Raw genomic sequence first — 25,620 nt, forward strand, 5'->3', positions numbered from 1 at the left:
AAAAAAATAGTATTAGACAACCTGGTAGGCAGGTAGCTCAATGAATTCAACTCTACCTCACTGTAAAAAGAAGTGTGAAAAATGTGTGGTAGGCCATGAGGTGTTTGAAGCACAGTATGCTTCCCCAGCTATGGGCTTTCCTGTATTTCATCTTCCTAGTAAGGATATAGCACTAGACAATCCTCAGCAAGTCTTACGTCCAAGAGATACACATTAAATAGAAAAGCAGCAGTAAAACTGTAGACTTCCTGTCAAATCTGGACAAGCTGAATACTTAGGGCTTGTGTTCCTCCTACCCAGGATGTCATCCAGCAGGATCACAGTGCTACTGCTCCCATAGCCTCAATAAAAAAATAAGTCACTGAAAACAGAAAGCCAAGATTTTATTCATACCCTCTACTAACACTGTAAACAGTCATTTAGACAACACAAGTTTTCCCACATTTTAATCTTTGCTTTATTAACTTTTGATCCATTTATTTGATACACTCAAATATTCATACTAAGTTCTAAGAATGCCCATAAGGCCTCTTTCTCTTTCTAGAGTGACAGTCTACCCTGAACTTCATTCCAGGATTATTCATTTTCAGTGAACAGCTACTCCCCTGCCATACTATGGAACCAAGCAGTATTTCTGAAGAGCAGGAAGGGCAATGTAAGCATGTCCAAGTGCATTAGAACTCCGTATTCCAGGCTGCTGTTTTCAAGCTAAGAACAATAACAATAATAAGTTAGTTTCCTGTATCCTTAATCAATCTTATACAAAAGTATTACCCTCACTGGCATTTCAGATCTCGAGATACACATCAAAAACATTCAGATGGGTAAACGGCAAAAGTCTCATCATTGTGCCAGCAAAATTACTCTTTAAGAGTAGACTGAAATAGAATTCCTTTATAAATCTCTATTTTTGAGAAGCAATATTAAGGGATTTTCTGCAAAAAGAGCACTTATCCTTGCCTTTCCCCAGTTTCTTTCATGATCTCTTGAAAACTGGAAGACTTGTATCAGTCCCATAAGGACAGGACAGTGGTCAACATGGCCAGTACAGGCTATCCCTGGATGGCAGTACAGCCTGCAGGAGCCTCAGTACTGTGACAGTCAAAAAGCAACTGACCTCCTTAAACACCTGCACTTCTAAAAGTGGGTGGACTCTCCTGCTGGCTCTGTGTGCATGCACAAGGCTGGAAGATGGTGGAGGTGGTCATCTGATGTCACAAAACCTTGAAAAGAATAAATAAAATCAGAAATGACAGGAGCAAATCAAACGGGGAAAACCCTACTGATTAGCTGGCACATCAGATATACAACACTGCTCATCACAGCATTCAGTTGGGTAAACGGCAAAGGGTCATCATCACTATGCCAGCAGTTTCCTGCCTATGTAAGACAGCTTTTTCCAGGTACTAAATACAAGGGAATTGGTTAGGTTTGTCTCAAGAGCTGTACTTCCATAAGCTGAACCAGAGCCTTGGTTTTAACTGTTAAGCACAAAACAGATTAAGTATAGCCAAGAACCAGAGAAAAACAGCTCTGTTTGGGCACAAAAATGCAGGTCCCTGTCTTACATTCAAACCCCAGATGCCAAGTGTCTTTCTAGAGGTCAAGCTCACTACCACAGTCACCTCTCCCTTTGGAATATATTGCAAGACTGACACAGGTTAGGTGCCAGCATGGATTGTGATCTGAACATACTGTTCTCCACTTAATTCTCTTCCTTTCAACTAACATCCATGAATTCTTCAAATCAGAAGTCATGTTTCCCCAGTTAAAAACTAGGTTCTCTGATACAAACCTCTCCCTTCTGACTCCTTTGGGATTCTTGGATTGTACCTGCTTTGTTCTGAGGAGCAAATCTTGGGAGATTTTATGGCTGCCATAATACCTTTTGTTAGAATTTCAATCTCTTGACCCTACATACAATCATATTCCTCCTTTTTTCATCTGTAAGGGAATTTTCAAGCCATTAAACAGCTTCAGAACTCTTGATCTGGATTTCATGGGGTTTCCCTCAACATCTTTAAGTATAGTAAGAAATATTTACTTCTGTAGCTCCAGAATTCACGTGGCATCTTTCTGCTTGCAAAGCATGGCAGAGTCCAGACTGAGGATTCCCAAAGCTGGTAACAAACACATCTTGAGCTTCACTTTCTGCCTAAAACAATGAAAAGAAGATGTTTGATTCAGAGAGCTCCACTGCTGAGCCAGTAGCAAAAAGCATTAACACTTCTTTGGGGACAGTAAGCCAGTCCAAGAAACACCAGCCTCATGCTCTCTTTGTAATTACCTGGGACAGAGCATCAGCTGAGATCAAGGTTAAGTAGAGGCATTTTCCTAAAGCAAGCTCCAGTGTGAGAAATGACTGATTGCAGGATGAGTACAGTGCTCCTAATGACCAGCCAGGCTGGGCAGAGGAGCACCCTGGCAGGGTACAGCCTTTAACCCCAGTTCACACGTGACACTCTGGGGAACTCACTGATGTTTCACCACCAGTTGAACTGAGGTCAGCACTCACACTGCAGTCCTGGCAGGAGAGCATTACCACAGAGGCTGCTGATACCCTCGGGGCCCTGTCCCTGCCAGACCCTGCCAGTTTGGATCTGTGCCTACAACCTGAAAAGGGGCATAGTCTGGGTCACCTCACAGCCCTTGCCCAATTCCCTAAAGGAAAAATAAGGTAATTTATCTTTTGAATTATGACAGGCGTTTGCTGATGAAAACGATCTCTCAGCAAAACCAAGTGTCTTTGAATGTCCAATCTGTCATTTGTTTTATGACTTGATGAGCCAAGTGACAGCTCGAAGTAACCACCACGTGGCACACACTAATTAGGTCCATCTCGGCTCCCATGGCACCCGCTCTCCTGGGAAGCCTGTGTGGCTGGAGTGTCAGCCTGAACTGTGCCACCCCAGCACCCAGGGGACACACAGGCACAGTTACAACAGCGTGACAATCACTCCTCTTTCACGTGATGCCTTTGGCTGTTTAGAAAAGCACCAGCAAAACATCCCTGCAGTTCCTGAGATTACAGCCATTGCTTTGACCTGCTACGTCGAGATTTCTCAAATTAACGGCCTGGGAGCATTTCTAATTCCTCTGAGAAGGCCAGAAATCACTCTACTGTTTAGACGAGCATGTGCGTGGACTGCCGAGCCAGAACCTGCTCCAAGGAGGACGGCAGAGGTCGGGTGGCTCTGACGGAACCACAGAGATCGCTGCGGATCCACACGGCGGGATCACGGAATCACAGAATGTTAAGAGTCTGGAACGGACCTCAGGGATAATCCAGTCCCAACCCATTTCCTGCCACGGGCAGGGACACTGCCCACTAGACCAGCAAGGCCTTATCCAGCCTGGCTTTACACACCACAGCCTCCCTGTTCCAAAGGCCGCACCACCCTCACAGTAAAGTGTTTCTTTCCAATATCTAACCTAAGTTTCCCCTTTTTCAATTTGTACCCATCAGACTCGGCGGCCGCTGCTGGCGCTCCCACGCCCGAGGCCGGGGCACGGCGGAGCTGCTCCCAAGCCACGGAGCGGCACGGGCACGCCCCACGCCCGGGCATTCCCCCCTCCCAGGCACCGCCCGGGGCGCCCCTCGCCATCCCGGGATCCGCCGCCAAAAGGGGCCCCCGCAAACGCGGGCCAGGTCCCGCCACATCCATGCACCCACCGAGGCACGCACCCCGACTGGAGGCGGACAGGCGCGGTCGCTCCGGTTGTGACCCCCTTGGAAAAGGCGAATCCTGGCCGGGATCCCGCTAAACGCGCGGCGCGCCGGGCGGGGCGGGACGGGCGCAGCGCCTTCCGGCTGCGCGCGCACAGGGACACGGGGAGAGCGGCGCCGGGCGGGTTTGGCGTGTCCCGGGAAAGCGGCGCGGGGCCGCAGGCGCTGCGGGAAGCACGGCCGCGAGCAGCAGCAGCAGCGAGAGCCGATCTGCGCCGCAGCGTCTGCACAGGCAGCGCCTCTGCTGTGGCCGCGGCAAGTTCACCTGTCCCATCCCTCCGAGAGAAAAACCGGGACGACAGTGACCGAGGTTTGCCGGGATCTTCTAGGCTCCTGCATGAAAAATGCCACCTTTTGGTAGCAATGTATAAACACTGTACAGCTTTATTCCTAAGCACGTGCATATTCCTAGTGCTAAATGCCAAACACTTGTGTTTCAGTACATGAGAATGTGAACTGTTCCTAGGAATTGTAGCACTGGAACCAAACATCAGGCTTGAAGCAGACAGGTTCAGAGGATCTGTTGTTATCCTGCTGTGTAAATTTCTAGAAGATAAAAGCTCTTGCCCTGGTCGAAGGGAGTGTTTTGCCTAACCTGGTGTCTTGGTTCTGAAAGGAAAGGCATCATTCTGATGCAGAATAATCTGCTTCAAGGAAAAAAAATCCCAACTCACAAATATGGGGAACTCTTCTTAACTGAAAAAACTGCTGTTGTAATTTTGCATGTTCTTACTGGGCTGTAATAATTCCATAAAATGCTGAAAAGATCTTAGGGATGTGGCTACAGTAAGTGACTACAGTGCTTGCTGCTCCAATTCTCTGGCGGCCTGCAGAACATTGTAAATATTTAATTGTAAATACTGTAGGGGTCATGGAGAGCTCCAGATTTCACCATACTTTTTAAACAAAAGTTTTTCTTGCTAGTATTTTTTTTCTTTTCCCCTAAATGTCATTTTAAAATTTAAAGTCTTCAGAAAAGAGACAACATCTATAAATTCAGAATATTATCATGTACAACAAGAAACTGATACAGGTCTTGTAGCTCACTGATAAAGAGTCTGAGGTGTATTCTCTGGGCCATCCATACATAATGTTCCATGTTTTTAACCCTTATTGCTAAAGCATTTTTCATGCTTACAGAATCAACTAGGTTGGAAAAGACTACTGATCACCTTTGACTGATCACCACCTTGTCAATTAGACCATGGCACTAATTGGCACATCCTGACTTTTCTTGAACACCTCCAGGAATGGCGAGTCTATCACCTGCAACTCCACCACCTCCCAGGGCAGCCCATTCCAATGCTTAACAGCCCCTTCTGTGAAGATATTTTTCCTGATGTCCAACTGAACCTTTGCTTCTTGGATAAGCAGTCAGAATCTTCCAATGACATTTAAAGGAATAAGCCTTTAAAAACACTGAGGAATTTTTTTTCCCCCCCTTTCTTGAATGCTGTCCCTTCCAGGTATATCTTGTTAACAGCTCAGAATGCTGAAAGGACAGTTGAGAGCTCCAGATTTTACCATATTGTTTTTATGAAAGTTGTTCTGGCTAATACTTTTGTTTTCCTAAAGTCATTTTTAAATTTAAATCATGAAGCCTTCAGAAAGAAGACAGCATCTATAAATGTAGAATGTTATTGTGTACAATGAGAAATTGATAACAGATTTTGCAAGTCAAAGTATATAATATTCACTGAATAATATTTAATAGAGCATTTACCTCAGCAATAACAAACCATATGAGAAGTACAGTGTTTTATAGAACAGTTACAACAGATGACATTTGTGCATTTAGTTTTAACTTTTCTTGCCTAAATATAGATGTTTAAGCAAACAGGTGTGCTACGAACAAGACAACACTTTGGGCTCATCTGCTCCAGCAGGTGAACCCCTTAACTGAAGTGAGCTGTGGAATGGTGAGCAGACACGTGGTTGTGGCAAACACAGGCTGAGCCCCGTAACATGCAGCACAATCCCACGGGTGGATACGAGCAGTGCCCGACGCACAGCGCTCTGTGCAGGAGGGACAGGTCTCTCAGCATGTTTTTACTCCATGAACATGCATCCATGTTCCCAGCAATAGCTACAAACATGTAGGACTATCCAGTGGGTGAAGCCCTGACCTGACAGCTGCGGTCAGGGGATTTCTGCCATCGGCTTTAAGCAGTGGAGAAAGTCTGTGTGGGATTACAGTTGCTGTTTTTAGCCTTGCCCTTCTCTTTTCACCCAAGCCTGTTTTGCCCTGTACTTGGCCAGTACCACATCACTCCTCCTCTCTTTCTCACACCACTTGTCCCTGATAGGACAAGGATACTTACTCTGCTGTCAGCTCTTTGCCACTGCTGCTCATGTTGGTGCTGGCTGCAGTCACCACCTCCCACTCCCTCCATTCAGATCCCAGCAATGATAGAAACCAATGATGCATCACATTAACTTAATGAGGTATTAATTACATTTAAGAATCAATTCCTTCTCCTCTACAAACAGCATTCAGGAATGATAGTTTGTCTGTAGATACTATTTTTTAACTTAAATATATATATATAAAGTGTAATAAATAACCATTTTTTTCAAAGCAAGAAGGGAGATTAGATCTGTGAAGATGTTGAAGTTTCCCCAGGGTTTGCGCTGTCTCCTTGTGCCGAGTGAGTCAGAAACTGTCCCGTGGCTCCAATGTACAACCTGGAACGCATGGGCCACTTCTGCAAGAGAGGAGACAAGCACAGCACTGAGACACCTGGGATCTTTGCACTCTTGACTGCAGTTCTCAGCAAAGCTTTGATAGAATCATGGTACAAGAAAATAGGAAATTGTTGCTATCACCAAACAGTTCCTGTTTTGTCATTCACTGGAAAATGTTTGGAGCTTGATAAGGGAGCCTCAGGCAGGATATTTGCTTTGGTAATTAATTGTGAGGCACAGCTCCCAACCCTGCTGTGCCCCAGCAGACAGAAGCAGGCCATGCTGGCCAGTCATTCTAGCTCAGTTCGTGTCGTAGATGTTCTGTTAGAAGAATAAAACAAAGCATTCCTTGTCAAGGCACCAGGGATACTACAGGGATACACCTGCACCTGTAGGGATTGCAGCCCTGTGTGCACACCCATCCCTGCTGGCTGAGCCCCACAACCCTGCCTGCAGCACAGGGGCTGCTGCTGAAGGCTGTGAGTCTGAGGGAATTTAATGTAATTGCACCTTGGCAGTCTTCAGCGCTCACAGCTTCTTGTTCTTGTCAGGTCCAGCTGTTTCAGATGAGACAATTCATCTTTACACTCACAAATTTTTGGAATCATCAGTTACTCTAGTGTTAAATATTTATTCTGACAGCTCAGGTTTCTTAACCCCAGCAGATTACTCACTACAAGCAGCCCTGTGGTGCAGGTGGCCACAGCCGGGCACCCAGAACTTGGGAGGGAGCATCCAGCTCCATTTGCTGTGCCAAGTTCAGTATTAGAGAGGCGGATGTTTGAGAGACAACTTTTCACACACACTGGATGCAAAAATACCTGAGATGCAGCCAGCATGTTGTTCCAAAAGAATGCCATTTTAAAGACTCTCTTGGGAGCAGAATGACACCTTTCCTGTGGGTAAGGGGCACCTAATAATACTGCAGATAAATCTCAGCTCTACTGTTCAAAGACCCAAAGCAGCAGCGTATTCTCGCTTGGAATGTGCGATCTCATTCAGTAATTCTATTTCAAGTGTGATGTTATGAGTTTGTCACCAATAAACCATCAGAGTTTAAAGTCATTAACCATATTTTTCATTCAGTGTACACACAACTGTACTTGGATATTTAACTTTCCTCACCATTTGCATTTACTATGCTTAATCTATCAGTTTAGTTAAAGTCTTTATTTCTAAAGGTTGTCTCGTATACTGTGTTTTGGGGTTTTTGAAGCACATATTAGGATTTGACTGTGACACTTTCATCAAATATATTCATAAAAAATAATTGCTTAAGTGAATCCAGGCTACTCTATTCCAGTAGCCTGGGAAATGGGCGTCTGGATCATTTAACTGCTGTAATAACTATTCGAGAATATTTTTCTGCCGGTTGTAGTTGGCAGCTGATAAAAAGTACTGTAAGAGACCTGTGTCCTTTCACTCTGACTGAGGGAACTAACAGAAGTTAATTTGAACTTATTTTTAAATACGTCACAGAATTTTTTTACTTAAATTATAGCCATCTTCTAATTGATATAGAGGTTTTGCTTTCTTTATGAGTCTGCTAATCATTTAAATGGCCTCAGAAGCCTACATTCACATCATGCTGTAAAATACTGCAACCAAGACCGTGAACAAGGAACTCTCTGTGAATTAGGCCCTTTTTAGAAATTAGAGATTACTTCACAAATTAATCTTAATTAAATCATTCTGAATTCAGACTCTTAAAATAAAAAAAAAAGGAAAAGAAAACACCCCAGTGCTCTAACTCACTCTCTGTGAGCAGAGCCAAACAAAATACCCCGCGGTGTCTGAGCCCCATCAGTCAGTGAGCGCTGCATTTGGAAACAGTTTCCAGCCCGGTCCTCTTCAAGAGCAGTTCTCCTTTCTCATCCCCTCTGCATCGCTGTGATTTTTTTTTTTTTTGACAAAGAGAAGAGCATATACCAACTAGAGAAATGCTTCAGGAAAGCACTTTCGTGGAAGTAATTAACACATGGCTGATAATTAACACTGCTGTCTGCACTGGGCTGCCTCGGCAGCAGAACCAAAGCAGGCCCAGCCGTGGCTGGGTCACCACTGTGGGACAGTGTCACCTCACCACAGACCCCTCACATCAGGATCTGTGGATCTCAGGACCAGTAGGTCTGAGGGGATCACCAAGATTTCCACGCAGGGACTGAGAAGATGCAAGTACTCCTCTGGTGCTGACCTTCACTTCCAAAAACCAGGTCCCACCAGGTTTGGACCTACACTAGACTTGGTATTTTGGTGCCAAGTCCCTGAAGGTGGAGGAACAATGCTCCAAGATATTTCCATCGGACCCCTAACACCTAGGCACAATGGTTAGTCTGGACAGGATTTCCAAGTATTACCTCTAGGCAAGGTACAGGAACTTGAAATCTTTCGTTTCATCTACGTATCTAAGGCCAGTGTACTGACTCGCTGACAGAAGGCGGTAGCTGCTCCTCAGCTCCCCTACCTTGACAGGGTGCAGGTATCCATCCCCGCGGAGGGTGCCCAAGCCCTCTCCCGGTGACTCCGCCTCATCCTGCAGGCTGCGGGTGAGGTGTGCGATGTAGGTGGTGGCCAGGAGGAGCACATCCAGCTTGGAGAGCTTGGTGTCGGGTGGCACCGAGGGGAGAGTCTTCTGCAGCTCGAGGAAGGCGTGGCGCAGGGTCTGCACCCGGCTGCGCTCCCGGGCGGCGTTGGCGGCGGCGGGGCGGCCCGGAGCGGCCCCAGCCCGCGGCGCGGCCGCCAAGGGCAGGCAGGAGGTGCTGCCGGCAGAGGAAGGCAGCAGGGAACTGGGCTCTGCGCCCGGGCTGGAGATCTCCTCGCTGCTCTCTGCTAAGTGTCCACACTCCATCGGTGACTTCCCCGGCAGGGAGGGCCCTGCAAGCAACAAGAGCATCTCTGAAGTAAGATGCTGTGCTGGGCTGGAGCCAGCACGGTCTGAAAACAAGGATGGTCAGAAACGCAGGCACTGCCTGTGCTAGGAAAAGCCGAGATGCAGCTCTGTGAGCCACTTTCCCATTCACTGCTTACAAATTCAGCATCACACACGGTACAGAACAGAAGTTAAAACCTTCACAGTGATAAGTATTTAATTTTTTGACAGTATTACACAGAGCAAATTTTTTGAGTCACTCATAGCCCAGAGATGACTACTGAGAAAGCCCAACAGGCACCGCCCAGAGGCACTGCCACAGTGGTTTCCATTTACAACCAAGTAAAAATTAGGCTAAATACAATTTTAAAGACATATTCTCTCTATGATTTGGGATGTGGAACTGTTAGTATATTTTCTATTTTAGCTACAATCATTTTATCAACAGTCTTATAGGTGATCAGTGTTCCATGGACTACAGAAAGAAAAATATCATTTTCAGATGCGTCAGTAAGTGAAGTCACAGAGCACAGACTCAGTTTTTGAAGGGCAAAACTTGGCCCATAATTTTAAAGAATCAGGAACTGACTTCTCCTGACCTCCCACCCCTAATGTTACTAAAAAAATTGTGTGGTTATCCTTTCTCATCTACATCTTCAAACTTCAAAAGAATTTTGTAAGATGTATTTTGGCCATTGGGGGGCAAAAAAAACTTTTGAAAACATCAAAAAAGTTATTTTGAGGAAAGCTGAAAACGGTGACCACAAGGTTTTTTCCCAGCTTTCAGAAAAGCTGGTCAGTCAGCTCTGCCTGTAATACAACTCACAGTCCTTTAATTCATTCAGTTCCACAGAAAAATGCAATTCAATCAATATTCCCCAAAGTGCAGTACTTAATTGGAATAATACCTGATCCTGTTGTCCTCAGCAAAGCAGCCCTCGTGGGTGTCCCAGATCCCAGCTTTCACGTGTTAGGGGTGTCTGTTCCTGTGACAGCCTGGCTAGACAAGGGCAGGAACAAGTTATTAAAACTTGATTTCATCCAAATACTGCATAATTAAAATTTTAAATAACATTGATAGACATAAATGACTGAATATCTACATTTACAAGAATTAGCTCTTGATTTTGCATAGCACTTCAAGCACACATTGAAGTCAAAGATTTCTGTCAAAGATTTCTATTAAAATACAAGGAAAGTTTTCTAAATAATTCTAAATAATGCTTTTTGCAATGCTATAACTTGATGGTATTTAGAATACATTTTTATTGTTATCATTTTGGGCGATTAATTGTGATTAATTTGCTATTGATCTGTCTCACAGAGTTTTATCATGTAACATTCTCTTCAGTAGCAATACAGGTTAGACTGAAATTATTTGTGAAATATTCTGTGCACGTTATAGCTCTAAACCAAAGGAAAAATCTCACTATTCTTTTTTATTGTGGTATTTATGATCAATATAAAATAAAACTTACATTAAGACTTCATGAGGGCTGAAAAATGGTCATTACATTGGCTATTGCCTCTAACTTAAAACAGAAAGAATTCCTATGTGCTTTTTTCTTGGTGTTTCTGCATTGTGTTAAGGCACGGTCAGATCTGGATGCATTTCAGTTTAAAAAAAAAAATCATCATTGCAGAGATGACATCAAGACAGTAATTTAAGATAATCACAAAAACTGGCAGAAAAATCCAACAGTTTATGTTTAGTAGCAGGATTTCTCATCTGCCATCCCACCAAAATCCCACTGGTAGGAGGAAGTCTTCCCCGATTACTGGAGACATCCAGATTACCCAAGGATACAGACGGACTGGGATAGTTAAAATCCCTGGTCCTCTGCTGAAATACAGGACTGGGGCTGGTTTACAGAGTTTTGATTTTGCCTGCTGTTGTATAACCACATTTAGAACCGGAATGACTTCGAGTGACATACAGTACATAGTAATGCACGTACCTAAAAACCTCATCTCCTTGGGTGCCCCTGGAAGCAGGAGTTTCTGGTTTAGGAACTTCACATCTATATGAGATGAAATCCTGGGCCTGGAAAAAATGTGCAAAATTTCAGCTCTAGAAATGAGAGATTTCACTCTGAATTAAATTTATCCACTGTCAGACTTCCCATCAAATACAAACAGCAAATGGCCTGGGAAAATCTGCTACACAAAAGAAAGGATCTGCTGTAGGTATGTACATATGTGTAGCCAAACCATGGTGGTTCCTGGATCCACGGCCAAGATCGCTTCTGTCGCACAATGGGACTGGCAGCATCACTCTTCTCCCCGGCGAAATCAGGATGCACATTCCAGGTGCTTCAAACCCAGGCGTCACCCAAACCTCATGGTCCAAAAAATGCTGCTAAAAACTAAAGTAAATAAAAAGCCTCTGGGCAACAGTCATTTTCCTTTTAAAATTTTATAAGAAAGAGGTTTAGTTTTTAAAATAATGGCAGTAATTTTTGCAAACACCCGCTTGCCACGTGGTGTGCTGAGAGAGTTGGGAACAGGGCTGTGAAAGTAAGTTAAAGTATTTATGTTGTTTCTAAAGCACTTCTAGTGCAGTATTTCTAATGCGTGCAGATTTATTTGTGTTTTTACATAACACTACAAAGACATGATTGGTTTGACATCTTTTACCAAAAACCCCAGCACAATATTTATTTTAATCTTATATTCTGTGTGAATGAAACACCAATGAAGGCAACCTGCCCACACAGACAAGGAAAAGATGGAAAACGCCAGAGCAAAGCACACAAACTGAAAACAAACAGTTGGAAACCTCAGATAAACTTTTCCGTTGCTCCATAGGAGGAAAAACATAGTGAATCTGAATTATTTTGCATCGGTTTTAAAGAGACCTTGCCCTCTGTGTAACTCCGGTATCGAAAATCCTTTCTCCGGAGCAGAGAAATAGGAACTTGCCTGTCGGTGTGCGGGGGCAGCACCGGCGCTCACGGCCCCGCCGGCTGCTGCGCCCCGTCCCGCACCCCGGCGGGGGAACGCGGCTGCCCGGGACCTGGCGGGACCCCGCGGTGCCCGGCCGGGGATGAACTTACCGCTCCCTCCCGGTGCGGAGGGTCCAGCCCGGCGCGGCCGCTCCAGGCGCCTCCGTCCCGTCCCGTCCGGCCCCGGTGTTTATAAGCCGTCGCCGGCCGGTGGGTGCGGCGGGGCTGGGTCGCACCTGGCCTCCGGGCTCCCCCCTCCTGCCCGGGCGACAGCGACCGCCCCTTCCCGGGCGGGTGGGTCATCAATCACGGAGCTGTCGGGGCGACATCGCCTCACGCTCCCCTCGCCCCCCGCCCTCCCCCGCGCCCGGCCCCGGGTCCGTGCGGGTCCCGCCGCCCCGCGCCGCCGCTCGCCCCGCTCGCGCTGTTTTTCTTAGGATAAAGTAACGGTTTTGCTGGAGGAGAGAAATTCAATCGCTGGGCTGGGAGCTCGGGCGATGCCCTGTTAAAAGCAAGCCCTTTCTCTCCGCTCCGCCGCCGCATCTCCGGCTCGCGGATGTTCCCGGGGCGGAGCGGGTTCCCCCGGGCGAGGCTCCGTCCCGCAGCTGCGGGGGGAGCCGGTTTTGGCTGCCCGGGCACCGCTCCGGCGACCGACCCACACGGGATGGAAACACGAACGGGATGAGACGAGTCCGGGCAGGCAGAGAAGGGATTTAAAAGGGAACGGGAAGCGGTTAAAAATCAGTAACGCTAATGAGAAGGGACAGTCAAAATAAATACCGGGGTATGGAATTAGCCCAGAATAACATTTTGAACGAAGCCCGATTGTGCGATAACAGAGACACAATAAATCAAGCCTCGGGAGCAGTGGAAAAACAAAGTCTGAGCGATTCGTTACCGGGTTTGCAGCCAAGAAAATTAAGGACTTAAACTTTAGCGATAATTGGAAGTCCCGGGAAGGGACGAGACCGGTGAGGACCCGGCGGGGGCAGGAGCAGCGCAGGGGAGCCGGACACCTGCCTCCAGCCCCGGCCCGGCCCGGCGGCGCCCGCAGAGCGCTGGCCGCAGCCGCCGGCCCGTCCCAGCCAAACGCTCCAGCCCGAGAATTCCACCAGCGCCACGCTGGGGGCGACGGGCGGCGCTGCCCGCGGGCGGGACCGGACCGGACCCGACCCTGCCCTGCTGTGCCCTCCCCTGCCCCGCCCGGCCCCACCGCCCTTTCTGCACCGGGGCTGGCATCCACAGCCTCAAGGAGCCGCCTCCACCGGGCCGGAGACGGCCGGATGGCAAGAAATGCTATCGGGCTGCTCTACAGGTTCTGAATTTAAGTACTGAATTTAAGCACTAATTCCTAAGTTAAGTACTTAAATTCATCTGTAAATTTAAGAACTGAAACTGTGCCTCAACGTTTACCTTTGCCTGGTGCTGGCAGCCTCGGTGGGAGTTTCCCTTCAGCCATCAGGAGCTACTCTGACAAAAGCTACTCTTGTCGGTATGTACACGGCCGCGATGATGAACTTCACCGCCACCACGGACCATCCTTTGGCCTCCAGGGTGCAAAAGAATGAAGATACTGATTCTCTAGAGGACAGTGGAGTAGCCTTCAAGCAGCCCCGCTAAGCCATGTTTTGGCCCCAAAGGTTTCCACGGCTGCCTCCAGCCCAAGTGAGCATTGCTGAATTCTTTCTGCAGGCAAAACCTCTTTAAAAATTCACTCAACAGACACTCCTCTGCTCAGTCAGCCTCTGGGGCTCAGACAAGCAGCTCTTGAAGATATCCTTAAGCTTGTACTGAAAACAGTCTGACACTGCCATCTGATGCGGAAGAACTGATCCCAGAGTCCCTGGGGAACAGGGAGACTTGCCTTCCAGCCTCAGTTCCACTGGGGCTCCTCTGTCATCTTGTAAGTGCCAAACACACACTGACTGAGACGAGCACACAAGTCTGGGGATCAGCTCTCCCACACCCCAAGGAGTTTCTAGGTCTGCTGCCCACCTAAGAAATGCCTACTCAAAGAGGACTTCTCCTCACTAGGTCATGGGACGCCCAAATAAGTCACTGACAGAGAACAGCAGGTGTCCCATCTGCCCTGAGACTTCCCAGCCACCCTAAATTAGCAGATTGTGAGTGCTGTGCTCTTCTGCTCTGATTGGATTAACGACACCGTCTTTTTTTTGGAGTTTCACACTGCACAGAGAGTTCTGCCTCAGTGCGGGAAATCCAGTGGAAGGAGTTGGAAGACAAGTGCTGGTGGAACTCCCATTACCATCTTCAGACAACACCAAATCCAGTTTACTGCAGGGTGTGATTAGGGAGAGTGCACAGTGAGATTTTGAGCACATTTGGAGACACTACTCTGGTTTCTAGCCCTGTTACCAAAAAAGGGATGCTTTAAACATATTTTAAAAAACCCAGAGAATAGAAATGTAGAAATAGTTGTTCTTTCCTCCATTAAGATTTTCTCCCATCAGATGATGCCTGCTCTGTTATAAGCACAAAGACATCCAGTGATTATTTTCTCGTATCAACCCACTATTTAAGTCTAAAGCTGTAACAAGTTGCTGCAGCTGTTTCTTTTTCTTCTTTCCCAGACAAATGACTGAGAATTACTTTTCCTGCCTTACCTTCCACAGTATATCTCAAATCTGAGAAATGCCAGAGTCACAGAAGAGCCAGATTTCCAGTGTGATTTAGGTAAGAAGAAGTTCTACCAGAGACAGAATGATGTTTTTCCAGGTACACTCTGCTCCCTTCATGTCAAATTATTTTCTGGTTTTATGGCTACAATTCAGCACGAACATTCAGGCTATTTCTTTCCAAATTGTTCATTTTCTCCCATTCCCATTTCTGTATAAGGATTTCTCGAGTGTGCTTGCCTGGTATGGTGCAGCAGTTACTGCTGCTTCTGACAGAGACTAGCAGAAATATTGCTTGTCCAAGTAAAACAACTCCAGCAGGAAGCCACACACAGATTGTATCTGGTCAGATCCCACAGATTCCGTCTGTAGCCTGGGAGCAAATCAAAGGCAGGACACAGCCACAGGAGAATAAAAATAAGTTGCAGTTCGCAACTTTTGCTTCTTGGGGAAATCTCAGCATTTCATAATGGATTCCAAAGCTAAACAAATATTTTGAAGATTTCCAATTAAATATGTTTTCCTCCTTGTTTCAAATGCCATGTTGATAGTGTACTGTAGAACCACAGCATATTCCACAGTTATGTTAAATATGCCATATTACAGTGTATCAATATACTTCTTATAGCATTTTCCAGTAAGAATTACTTAAAAAATGTATATTTAAAATATGTATCAGAAGGGCTCCATTCTGGTGGGTAGGGGCGGGTGTGTACACAAGTGTTAGACCATGGTATCAAGATTTTGTTAGGGATTTGCTTTAGCTGACAAGAGTTGCTTGGCTGTGGAATTCTCTGTGTGAAACCCCATGACATAGGTTCTATTGGAGTAATTCATTCAGGTCTTCAATGTTTTATTTGTTGTACAAGAGAGTAAAATCTTTAATCCAGAAATACTTAGAACCTATGAAAAATAAGTCATGCTCTAGATGGCTTACGCAGCATAACCCACACTGAGAAATACTAACAATCCATTAAATAGTTTTAAATGGGTGTGTGTAAGGCAGAGAGAAGTGTAAGATGCAAAGATAACACCATGACATAGAGATCAGGAGGCAGCTTCCTAATGTGCTACACTGAGTCAGCAATCAGCAGTTGACACTGTGAACAATCAACTTTTTTTTTTTTTTTTTTTTTTAAGGTATGCTTTTCTGTCTTTCTCGACCTGAATATCATTGATGACTACAGCTAGAACAAGAGGTATCGTGCTCAGTTAGTACTGATTTCAGTAACGGACTAACAGCTACACATCTGAGCTTTATTTCGTGTTCAGAATGTTCTCATTCCGAAGGCAAATGACTCACCAGCTTTATGTGCTGGATTGCCTGGGGTAGAGTTGATTTTCTTCAAAGTGGCTGGTATAGGGCTGTATTTTGGATTAGTGCTGAACACAGGGTTGATAATATAGAGGTGTTTTTATTATTGCTGAGCAGTGCTAACACGGAGATGAGGCCTTTTTCTGCTTTTCATACACTGCCATGCTGGCCAGGAGACTGGGAATGTGGGAACTGACAATATGGGAAGTTGAGACAGGTGACCCCAAATGACCAATGGGATATTCCATACCATATGACATCATGCTCAGTATCTGAAGTGGGGGAAGAAGGAGTAAGCAGGAGGATATTTGGATGTTTGGCATTTGCCTTCCCAAGGAACCATAGCACATGATGAGCCCCTGGTTTCCTGGAAATGGCTGAACACTGGCCAGCCCATGGGAAGTGGTGCTTAAATTTCTTGGTTTGCTTTGCTTGCTTGTGTGGCTTTTGCTTTCCCTATTAAACTGTCCTTATATCAACCCATGAGTTTTCCAGTTTCTACCCTTCCAATTCTTTTCCCAGTCCCAGTGAGGGGAGTGAGCAAGCAGCTCCGTGGGGCTTGGCTGCTGGCTGGGGTTAAACCACGACACTTTAACAGAAGAATTGGCACCTCAGCTTTGCCATACCACTCATTTACTACCTTAGCTTTGGAAATCTCATTCTTTAAAATGAAGGTGAAGATCTTGGTATTCAAGGGGAGACTGCATGCAGGAGTTAAATGTATTTTAATAATCTGTATCAAATTAGCTTTATAAATTATAACAAAATACACAAAACATTCCATGCAAAAAGACAGATCCTCATTTCCTTATTCAGGAAAAATTCCTTTCTTATTTCAGAGAGGGCCGTAAGCACAAGATGCTGAGCTGCCATTCACACAGAGAAACTGCATTAGGAAAAGTTTTTTTTGCAGGGGCAATTTGTAATCTGGGCTTTCCTTTCCTTATCTGTAGGTTTGGAATTTTCCTATATCAGAAGTTTCAAGCATTTATTTAATTACTCAAACTAGTGCAAAGCAGCCAAACAAACAGAATTTGAAGTTAAATTAATGAACAATACTCCCAATCAAAAAATCAGCACAGACATAATTAATCCTCTTGTGCCTCCTCTGTTAACTGTTCCACACTATTCACCAGAACCTGGAAAAATCCAAATGATGGAAATTATTTTTTAGGACTACAGATCTTCTCAAAAATCATGTGCTAATAGCTTCTTTCTGCTTGAAGTGAGAAACCAATAGTATGAGGTTCAACAAGGCCAAGTGCTCGATCCTGTATTTGCGTCACAGTAACCCCAGGCAGCACTACAGGCAGGGGTAGGAGAGCCTGGAAAGCTGTCCATTAGAAAAGAACCTGGTCGACAGTGGGCTGAACATAATCCAGCCATGTGTCAAGAAGGTCAATGGCATCCTGACTTGTATGAGGAATAGTGTGGCCAGCAGGACTAGGGCAGTGATTGCTCCCCGTACTTGGCACTGGAGAGGCTGCACCTCAAATCCTTTGTTCAGTTTTGGGCCCTTGTATTTAGTTTACAAACACATTGAGGTGCTGGATCATGTCCAGAGGACAGCAATGGAGCTGGTGAAGGGTCTGGAGCACCAGTTTGATGAGGAGCATCCAAGGGAGCTCAGGGTATTTAGTCTGGAGAAAAGGAGGCTCAGGAACCTTACCACCTGAAAAGAGGTTGTAGACAGGTGGGGGCTGGTCATTTCTCTGAAGTAACAAGGGACAGAACAAGAGGAAATGGCCTGAAGTTGCACCAGGGAGGTTTAGATTGGGTGTTGAGAAAAAATTCTTTGCTGGAAGGGTGGTCAAGCATTGGAATAGGCTGCCCAGGGAAATGGTGGAATCACCATCCCTGGAAGTGTTAAAAAAATATGTAGATGTGGTACTTGGGGACATGGTTTAGTGGTGAATATGGCAGTGTTAGGTTAACAGTTGGACTGCATGATCGTAGAGGTCTTTTTCAACCTTAATGACTCTACTGTGAACATGCATCTGCACAATTGCTGAGTGTCATATAGGGAAAGAAGCAGCTACTAGGTAAGACACTGGCTAAAACCAGTTCATTTCTTGAGGATGTTTAAGAATTAGGCAACCAGTTTAGCCTAGCACATGCTGATGTTTTTACATGCTTTTGAGACAAAGCATTGCTTCTAAATAAAGAGGTAGTCCCCTTATTTTTCTGACTGTTCTTAGAAAGCAGTGTTAAGTTCAACATACTAATTTTTGTCTGATTTTGAGATTAAAAAGACACAGATAACATATCCAAAGAGACACCAGTATCTTTCTTTGTAAGCTCTGAGGGGAAAAAGAAAAATCAATATTGGCCAAATCTTCACATCCTGTAACTTCTGGCTTTTAGAATTCAAACTACTTCTGCTGTTACTTCAGATTCCTCCTCAACCTACATCAGAGAGATCAGAGAATACAGGTCAGATCTTCATGTCACATCCACACTAAAGCACCTATTGCTCTCATTGTCATTAACACTTCCTGGGAGCACTCAATATTTCTAAAAAAATTATAAGCAGTGTTATCAAACCCTGCTGAAGAGAAAAAAAGATCTTTACCTATTGCAAGGTTATTGGCTGTTGCAGTGAAAGCCCTTTGTTTTTCTTCTCAGTGCCAAACCTGGAGCTAGAATATTCTGAATTGACAGAATCTGTCCATTTGGGTATTGTACATTCCTTTATTACAAAACTGACTTTTTTCATGGACAAAAATGGTATTAACATTTTTTCCTACATAAATGTGTATCAAATACTTTCAATTTTCAAGCCCCATAAGGAAAAAACCTCATAAATAATCAAAGCAATTTCTCATATAAATGAAATCAGATAAAATTCAGTCTTTTATTCCAAAACATTTTCCTACAAACTATGTGTAACTGATTATACCCAGCTTCACTGGACATGTAATCAGTGGTTACTATGGTAGTCTAACATATTAACTCTCCAAGAAAGGAAGAGCTTATTGATTCAAAACTCTTTTTGATTTAAAGTATTAGTCTATTACATGGATCATTAAACAGCTAGCTTGGATTTATCTTGGTTTTGATGCAGCAATTAATTCTCCTTAGAATTAAGAGAACAGAAAGAGGTAGTCAGTTGTTTCTGTAGTCTCTGGTTACAGTGTTGTTTGATTGAAGAGGTGAGGTTCAAATACAACTTTTTTAACAATGAATTCCTAGAATTCTTCAAGGCCAAGTGACTTAAAATAAATTTTCACTGCTTTTTTTTCCTAGCAAAAAAGTATTGCTTCCAGTTACAATATATAACATTTATAATTTTGTGACTGTAAATAAGCAGGTTCACATAATTAATCATTTTGCCTCAGAGCTCTGAGTCTGATAGCTACTTTGCACACCACACCAAGATAAAAAATCATAAAAAAAATCAGGGAAGAGAGCCTTTCAGATGCACTGACTTTTACCAGTTACAGCCTGAATACAATCACATACTATCCCATGTTAACAGATCATGTCTGAATCCTCATCCTGAAAAATCAATGGGCACATCTTGATCACTGACTGTTTTCTGGCTACTTTTTTCCAACTGTCTGCCCTTATCTCAGAACTTTTGAACTGCATGGCTTTTATAGGTGTATCACAGGCAGTGCTGTGTACTGCTTTATACCTGCATATATAAAGAAATAATAAAGCATTAAATTAACTTACACCTTGCACTGGTTTTAATGTGATATTTAAGAAAAAATATTATTTTTTCATCAGCTATGGTTTAAAAGTTCAAATATGAACTTTAGATCAGTAACTCAAACACTGTGTGTTTACATATATTCTGACTATGGTAAGAGCATTATCAAGGGGAGGTATCTGGGCAGTGATGTCTTTTTTTTTTCTTTTGGTACTTCTAACACACCATCAGTACTGTGGAAGCTCTAAAAGCATCAGAATCTTTACTGGTAAGGCCTGTAGGCCTCTTAAGTCCTAGGAATAGTTTTTGGTGGGGAGAAATTCTACCAACAGTAGATGATGACCAATTTAAGAACCACTAAGGCAAATCTGACATATCCAAGTCTTTGCAATTGGGTGGGATACATCCCAAGGTGCTGGAAGTGAATTTGAGGAGGTATAGCTACTACTAAGGAATTAGTGGTTGTCCAAAATTAGTGGTTGTCCATTTGGTGTCCTCCAAAATGTAGTAGCTCACCAGCTAGATGAGGGCACAGTGACTGTGTTTTCACCTCAGGTTTGTTAAAGCAGCTGCTTTCAACTTTTCAGAGGGGAGTGTGCCTACACAACGTATGACCGGATACAGGAAGGCAAATATTGAAACAGTGTTTATATCATTGCAGTAAATTAGATTATTGAAACTGACTTCAACAGAGTTATACTGAAATTACAGAATTTATTTATATATTCCTATTCAAGCAGCAGTCTTTATTTTAACCTCAAACTACTTTTTAAAACTCCCATGCAGATATGTATTTTAAAAACGTGAAAACACAGCATTACTTCTTTACTTTTTAAATTAGATTCATATTCGTGTTATTAAAGTGATTTTTATAATTTTTCCAGTTAATTACACAATAAAAAAAGTGTAATGCTAATGCAGCAGACCAAAAACATTATGAGGTTTTGAGGTTTTATCTCAACAGTAGCCTAAAAGTACTGACAACAAAAGTCTATGAAAAAAATAAATACCACATCCTGAATGTTTCATTTATCTAGTATCTATTAGTGTGAACATGTAACACCTGAAAAATAGATATGCAAAGATCTGACTTTGCTTTTTGTTTACCATCCTAAAATAGCTTTTCATTCCTGACACAATTTAAATGGAGCCAGTTAAAGGATACAACTCACTCTAAAATCATTAAGTAGTCCTCTCTCATTCCGCATTCTGTTTAAAATGTTACTGACTTACAGTTGGACTCGATGATCTTCCAACCTAAAACATTCTAAATACTCATGTTTTTTATGGAGAAGATTTCAAACAGTCTGGTTTCAATGTTCTTGAGAGCATCTGACAGCCTGCAGCCCCAAATGTGCCCTGGTAGGTTGTTGACCACCTACTGGCAGACAAGCCGCATGTGCCATTTGGTTTTCTAAATGTCTAGGAAACAGCCTGTATCTCCTGGAAGAGAGAGCAGACTATTGCAAGTATGTTCCTGCCAGATCGCCAGTCAAGAATGTGTCTATGCTCTATCTGGTCAGCCAGACATGTAGGAGTACATGTGGTCTAGCTGGCAATCTGCTCATCAGCAGATGTGCTCTCTCTCCATGGTTTGAGAAGAATTTACTCTTTTCAAGGGCACAGAGGTCTATCAGTGCATGTGCTCCTGCCAGTGTGGTTTAGATCTCTACTCCTTCTCAGCTTTGGGGACAGCCAGCAGCACAGAGAACTGGAGTGGGGAGGCAGGGCATGGGCAAAAAGGGATGCCTTTTGTTACTGCCTTTAGGACACTGGATGACGTGGCAGTATTAAATATTACAGATTGGGAATATATTAGACCTACTTCTTTTGGGGGGTTTTTTGTTTTTTTTTTTAATTACCACTACTGAAAGAAGTTTAGGCAGAAGGCAATGCCATTTGTATATCATCTTGTATGTTTGTGATGACAGTTATATTCTTCCGACTGAACAGAGTATGAATGATGGGAATGATGGGGAGAATCATCCAGCACCATATTCAGCAAGGCTGTAAACATGGATACCAAAAATACCACTAGGGTATAGATTATTGTAACGTTAATTATGTCTCTGCAAAAGTACTTACACTCACCTTTACAGGCAGTGCATATTCTCCACAAAAAAAAAAAAAAGGGAACCAACCACTAAACTGGCTGAATTGCCTGCTGAGACCTTGCATGGGCCACAGTAACCAGAAACTGCTGATACCTGACCTTCATTCCAATGGCTCTGCTTCAGCAACACTATTTAATTTCAGAACTTCACTTTATCTCTTTATCCTTACACTTTATCTAGCATTGTGGTGACTCCTTTCATATCCTCTGTTATGGCTGAATAATTCAACGGCAAGTAAATTCCTTACATTTCTCTTCCACAGCCTTCAGCACTAAATGCTGATTGATACTCTCTAGACCTCACTAAGATGTTTACATTTTTCCTTCAACACCATCACCAAGAAAAGGCAGTGAGATGGGCTGCTGGAAAAGGCACTCAGTGTCTGTTCTAAACACGCTCTCAGCTCTGGCAAAGTGCTCCAGCTGGTATCTCTAAGTATTTAATGCAACTAATTCTGAATATATTTGGAGTGCTTGTAAGCTCTTCAGCTGCAAAAACCAACTCGAGGGTGCACTGGTTTATATCTTAAATCCGTATTTCTCCTTCTCCTGGAGCCAAGACTGAGGATATTTTTTATTTTTGAATTTTCAGATGTTTGCTGAAATTGATATTTAGTAGGAGAACAAGAATTAGGTCACCCAGAGGTAACGTATTTCCCCACCTCCCTCTCAAAAAAGAGAACTATATTGTGTAATGTGAAATCCATTATTGCAAAGTTTATATTTTGGGTATATATCATTATAGACTCAGTATAATCTCTCCCCAAAAACCTGTCATATAATAGGCCTTAATAATTCTATTTATTATAATGCTGGTTGGACTCATATAAACAAAAGCCCAGTAAACATGCAGAACATGCAGATTTCTACCTGTTGTCAAATATACATTATCCTGTGTAGATTTCAGACCACACAAATCACTGCAACTCAAGGCATTTATAAATATTTAACTAATTAAATACAATGTTTATACAAGCACCTGCCTAAGAAGAGGGAGAACTGACATTGTTCACTGCAAGTTCCTTCCTTTCGGACTAGAACTTGAACTATACATGATGTGCATGGTGGCAGCAGAGTGGCTTATAATTAGTTGGCACAATCCAGAGTATTTATTACATGCTGACTGTATCATTTAAAGATATTTCCATATTGCTAATTCCATAACATATGCTGGAGAGACAAAAGGTGACTTTCCCACCCCATTCTGAATTGCTACAAATACCTACCACAATATTTAATTCCATGAGTAAGGCAATGTGGGCAGAAACTGCTGGTAACAGATTAGGTTTACAACATCAAAATTTCAACAACTTCTCTACTCAGGGAAAATTAATAATGGTGTATCCCATTGGAAGGTATTAGGTATCTTTAAAATAGTTAAGTGATTTGGTTTCTTTTAATTACTTCCTGCCAATATCCATAATTTTCTCTGAATGCCCAAAACTAACTTAAAATTCAACATAAAATTGCTATTGTTTTTATATCATCAAAAAAGAAAGATTAATGATGTATTTCAGTAATCTAGTAATAAGTGGCTTTTTTCATTGTTCAAGCTGTATGCAATCCTCAGTGGATCTTAGATGTAGGTTAAAAAGGTATTTAATGCCTGTTTTTCAGTTGTCAAGGTCAAACATCACCTAGTATGTATAGGGAAAGAGGAAACATCTGTTGGAATAATTTATTTGACTAACACAGAGGGTAGGATTAAAATTCACTAATTTCTTTGGTCCAATACTGAATTTCAATTAAACAATACAGGTATTTGTTCACTTTGAAAAAATTTCCTTCCTTTACTTGTGGGCACATTCATGTATATCCCTAATTACTGGATCTGGCAAGGGAATACTATGATTTGCCATTTTTTCCTATCTGCATAAACTCTGAGAATGAGTATTTCTATTCTTTGAGCTTTTGGGTTTATTTTCCCAATAAATATTCTAAAGAATTCACAAACCTTTAACTCCCAAGACTCTCTTGTTTCTATGGAATTCTTTCAGTAACAAGATTAGAATACATCTCAGGATTAGTAATTACACATGAAATTGTAAGGTACAGCAACCTTCAGCATCTAAGATAAAAGTCCCACTTACAAGTTTTTAAAAAATATTAAATGCATGTCATCTGACTGCAGTTTCTTCAAACCTTTCTGCGAAATCAGTCTAAAATCTTCTAGAATAACAGTAAAAAAAAAATCACTCAAATTGTTTAATTTACGAGTGTAAATTAATAAAAATAAAGACATTTATTTCAATCAAGTATGGAAGATGCACTCTTTGCCTTTCTAGAGTCAAAAGGGATTTCAACAGAGCCGGGACATATTCCAGCTTTTTCATACTGAGAAAATTTTTACCAAGCAAAGAAGCTCAATAATCAGTCAGCTTTTTAACATTGTACAGCAGAACCAGAACGCTTTGTGTCCAAGGGAATAACAGAAGGTCTTATAGAAGAAAAGATGATGTACATGCACATTCCATGCTTTTTTAGGACTATGGGAAATGGTAAATGGAAAGCACAGTTTTACTCAGCCTGGCCCAAAAGACAGGATGCTAATAAAGATGACATGAAAGCTGACAGAACACTGAGCATGCAGGCAAACCCATCTTACAACAGAATTAAAAAAACCCCAAACATATTTATATGGCAGGAGTATTAGTCTGTATCCCTTTAAATTTCAGAAGCCTGGACTATTCACTGGAAAATAATAGTGTGCTACTTTAGTAGTACTAACACTATTACTTTTTATAATAACTAGTACATTGTTCCTGCAGTTCTTCTTTTTAACTGCTCCACTGCTTTGTGCTTTCCGCAGCAAGAAATAATTTGAGAACGGGCACATATATGACAAGTTCAGGGTTTTTTTAGGCCAGAATATATCCATTGTCATGTGATGAACAAAGATTATTATTTGAAAGAGAGCAGCTTTATGATTTGCAATTCTTCTTCCCTTCTCAATGGAAAGGCAGCTATTTTAATCAGAACAAATAATCAGAAGGAACAAAAGTGATGGAATGGAAAGTGGTAAGTTGTCAAGAATAAAATAGCATTAAATGTTGCTCAGTTAAATTGTCAAACATACTAACAAATTCTAACTTGGATGTAAATATAAAATAGAACATTATATATGCTAATTTAGTAACAGAAGCACACCTGTGTCAGTTGCATGTATTTATTTATTTTATCTACGGCATTGTATAAAAGATGAATTTTTTTTTTGTTAGCTAGTGTAGCTAATAAATGATAAAACTGTTTGGTTAAAAATAACATTAAAAATCTGGAAGGAGTGATATTAGGTCCCAAATACCTAACTATACTATTGCTACAGGTGAAACTGGAGCATGGCTGTTAGAAGTAAGCTGTAATGATGAAAAGAGATTGTTTCTCCTTCTGCAGATGACTCCATGCACAGGATCACCCTTCACCAACGGTGCTGACACCTTAACTTACTTCTGAGAATTAACTTCGATATTATTTTACCTTTGTAGAAAATGATTATAGTTAAATGCATATGACAGAAACTAGTAACATTAAAGTTACTACTATTAGCTAGTCTACTGATTTATAACCAGAAACTGAATTGTATTATCCTGTCTTTCAAAGAAATAAAGACAAAAAATATAATGTGTTTAAAAAAATTATTTCATATTAAACTCTACCTTCCTGTACTCATTTTCCAAC

At 42.7% G+C, this 25,620-nt stretch overlaps 1 protein-coding gene, 1 long non-coding RNA gene and 1 other non-coding gene across 6 annotated transcripts; all 3 read right to left on the reverse strand.

Annotated features, from left to right (window-relative positions):
• Positions 1 to 381: 381 nt before the first annotated feature.
• Positions 382 to 3,769, reverse strand: LOC138105938 (uncharacterized). Of its 2 annotated transcripts, none has more exons than XR_011148813.1 (4): positions 3,686 to 3,769; positions 2,045 to 2,155; positions 1,118 to 1,223; positions 382 to 708 (listed from the first exon to the last, which is right to left on the reverse strand). It is a non-coding gene; the product is annotated as an uncharacterized lncRNA (long non-coding RNA). The 2 variants fall into 2 exon arrangements; XR_011148812.1 differs by having other exon boundaries at positions 3,674 to 3,769.
• On the reverse strand, positions 779 to 856 carry LOC138106940 (small nucleolar RNA SNORD87). The gene has a single exon (XR_011149204.1). It is a non-coding gene; the product is annotated as a small nucleolar RNA SNORD87 (small nucleolar RNA).
• Positions 3,770 to 5,414: 1,645 nt separating the features above from the next.
• On the reverse strand, positions 5,415 to 12,386 carry TCF24 (transcription factor 24). Of its 3 annotated transcripts, none has more exons than XM_069005984.1 (5): positions 12,338 to 12,386; positions 11,240 to 11,325; positions 10,190 to 10,277; positions 8,877 to 9,286; positions 5,415 to 6,432 (listed from the first exon to the last, which is right to left on the reverse strand). In XM_069005984.1, the coding sequence occupies exons 4-5, from the start codon at positions 9,258 to 9,260 to the stop codon at positions 6,319 to 6,321; spliced, it is 498 nt and encodes a 165-aa protein (XP_068862085.1). In that variant the 5' UTR covers positions 9,261 to 9,286; positions 10,190 to 10,277; positions 11,240 to 11,325; positions 12,338 to 12,386; the 3' UTR covers positions 5,415 to 6,318. The 3 variants fall into 3 exon arrangements, with proteins under 3 accessions (XP_068862085.1, XP_068862082.1, XP_068862086.1); XM_069005981.1 differs by having other exon boundaries at positions 10,190 to 10,281; XM_069005985.1 differs by lacking the exon at positions 12,338 to 12,386 and adding an exon at positions 11,477 to 11,761 and having other exon boundaries at positions 10,190 to 10,281.
• Between the last annotated feature and the right edge of the window lie 13,234 nt (positions 12,387 to 25,620).

This window comes from Aphelocoma coerulescens, chromosome 2 (assembly GCF_041296385.1).
Source record: "Aphelocoma coerulescens isolate FSJ_1873_10779 chromosome 2, UR_Acoe_1.0, whole genome shotgun sequence".
Taxonomy (NCBI): domain Eukaryota; kingdom Metazoa; phylum Chordata; class Aves; order Passeriformes; family Corvidae; genus Aphelocoma; species Aphelocoma coerulescens.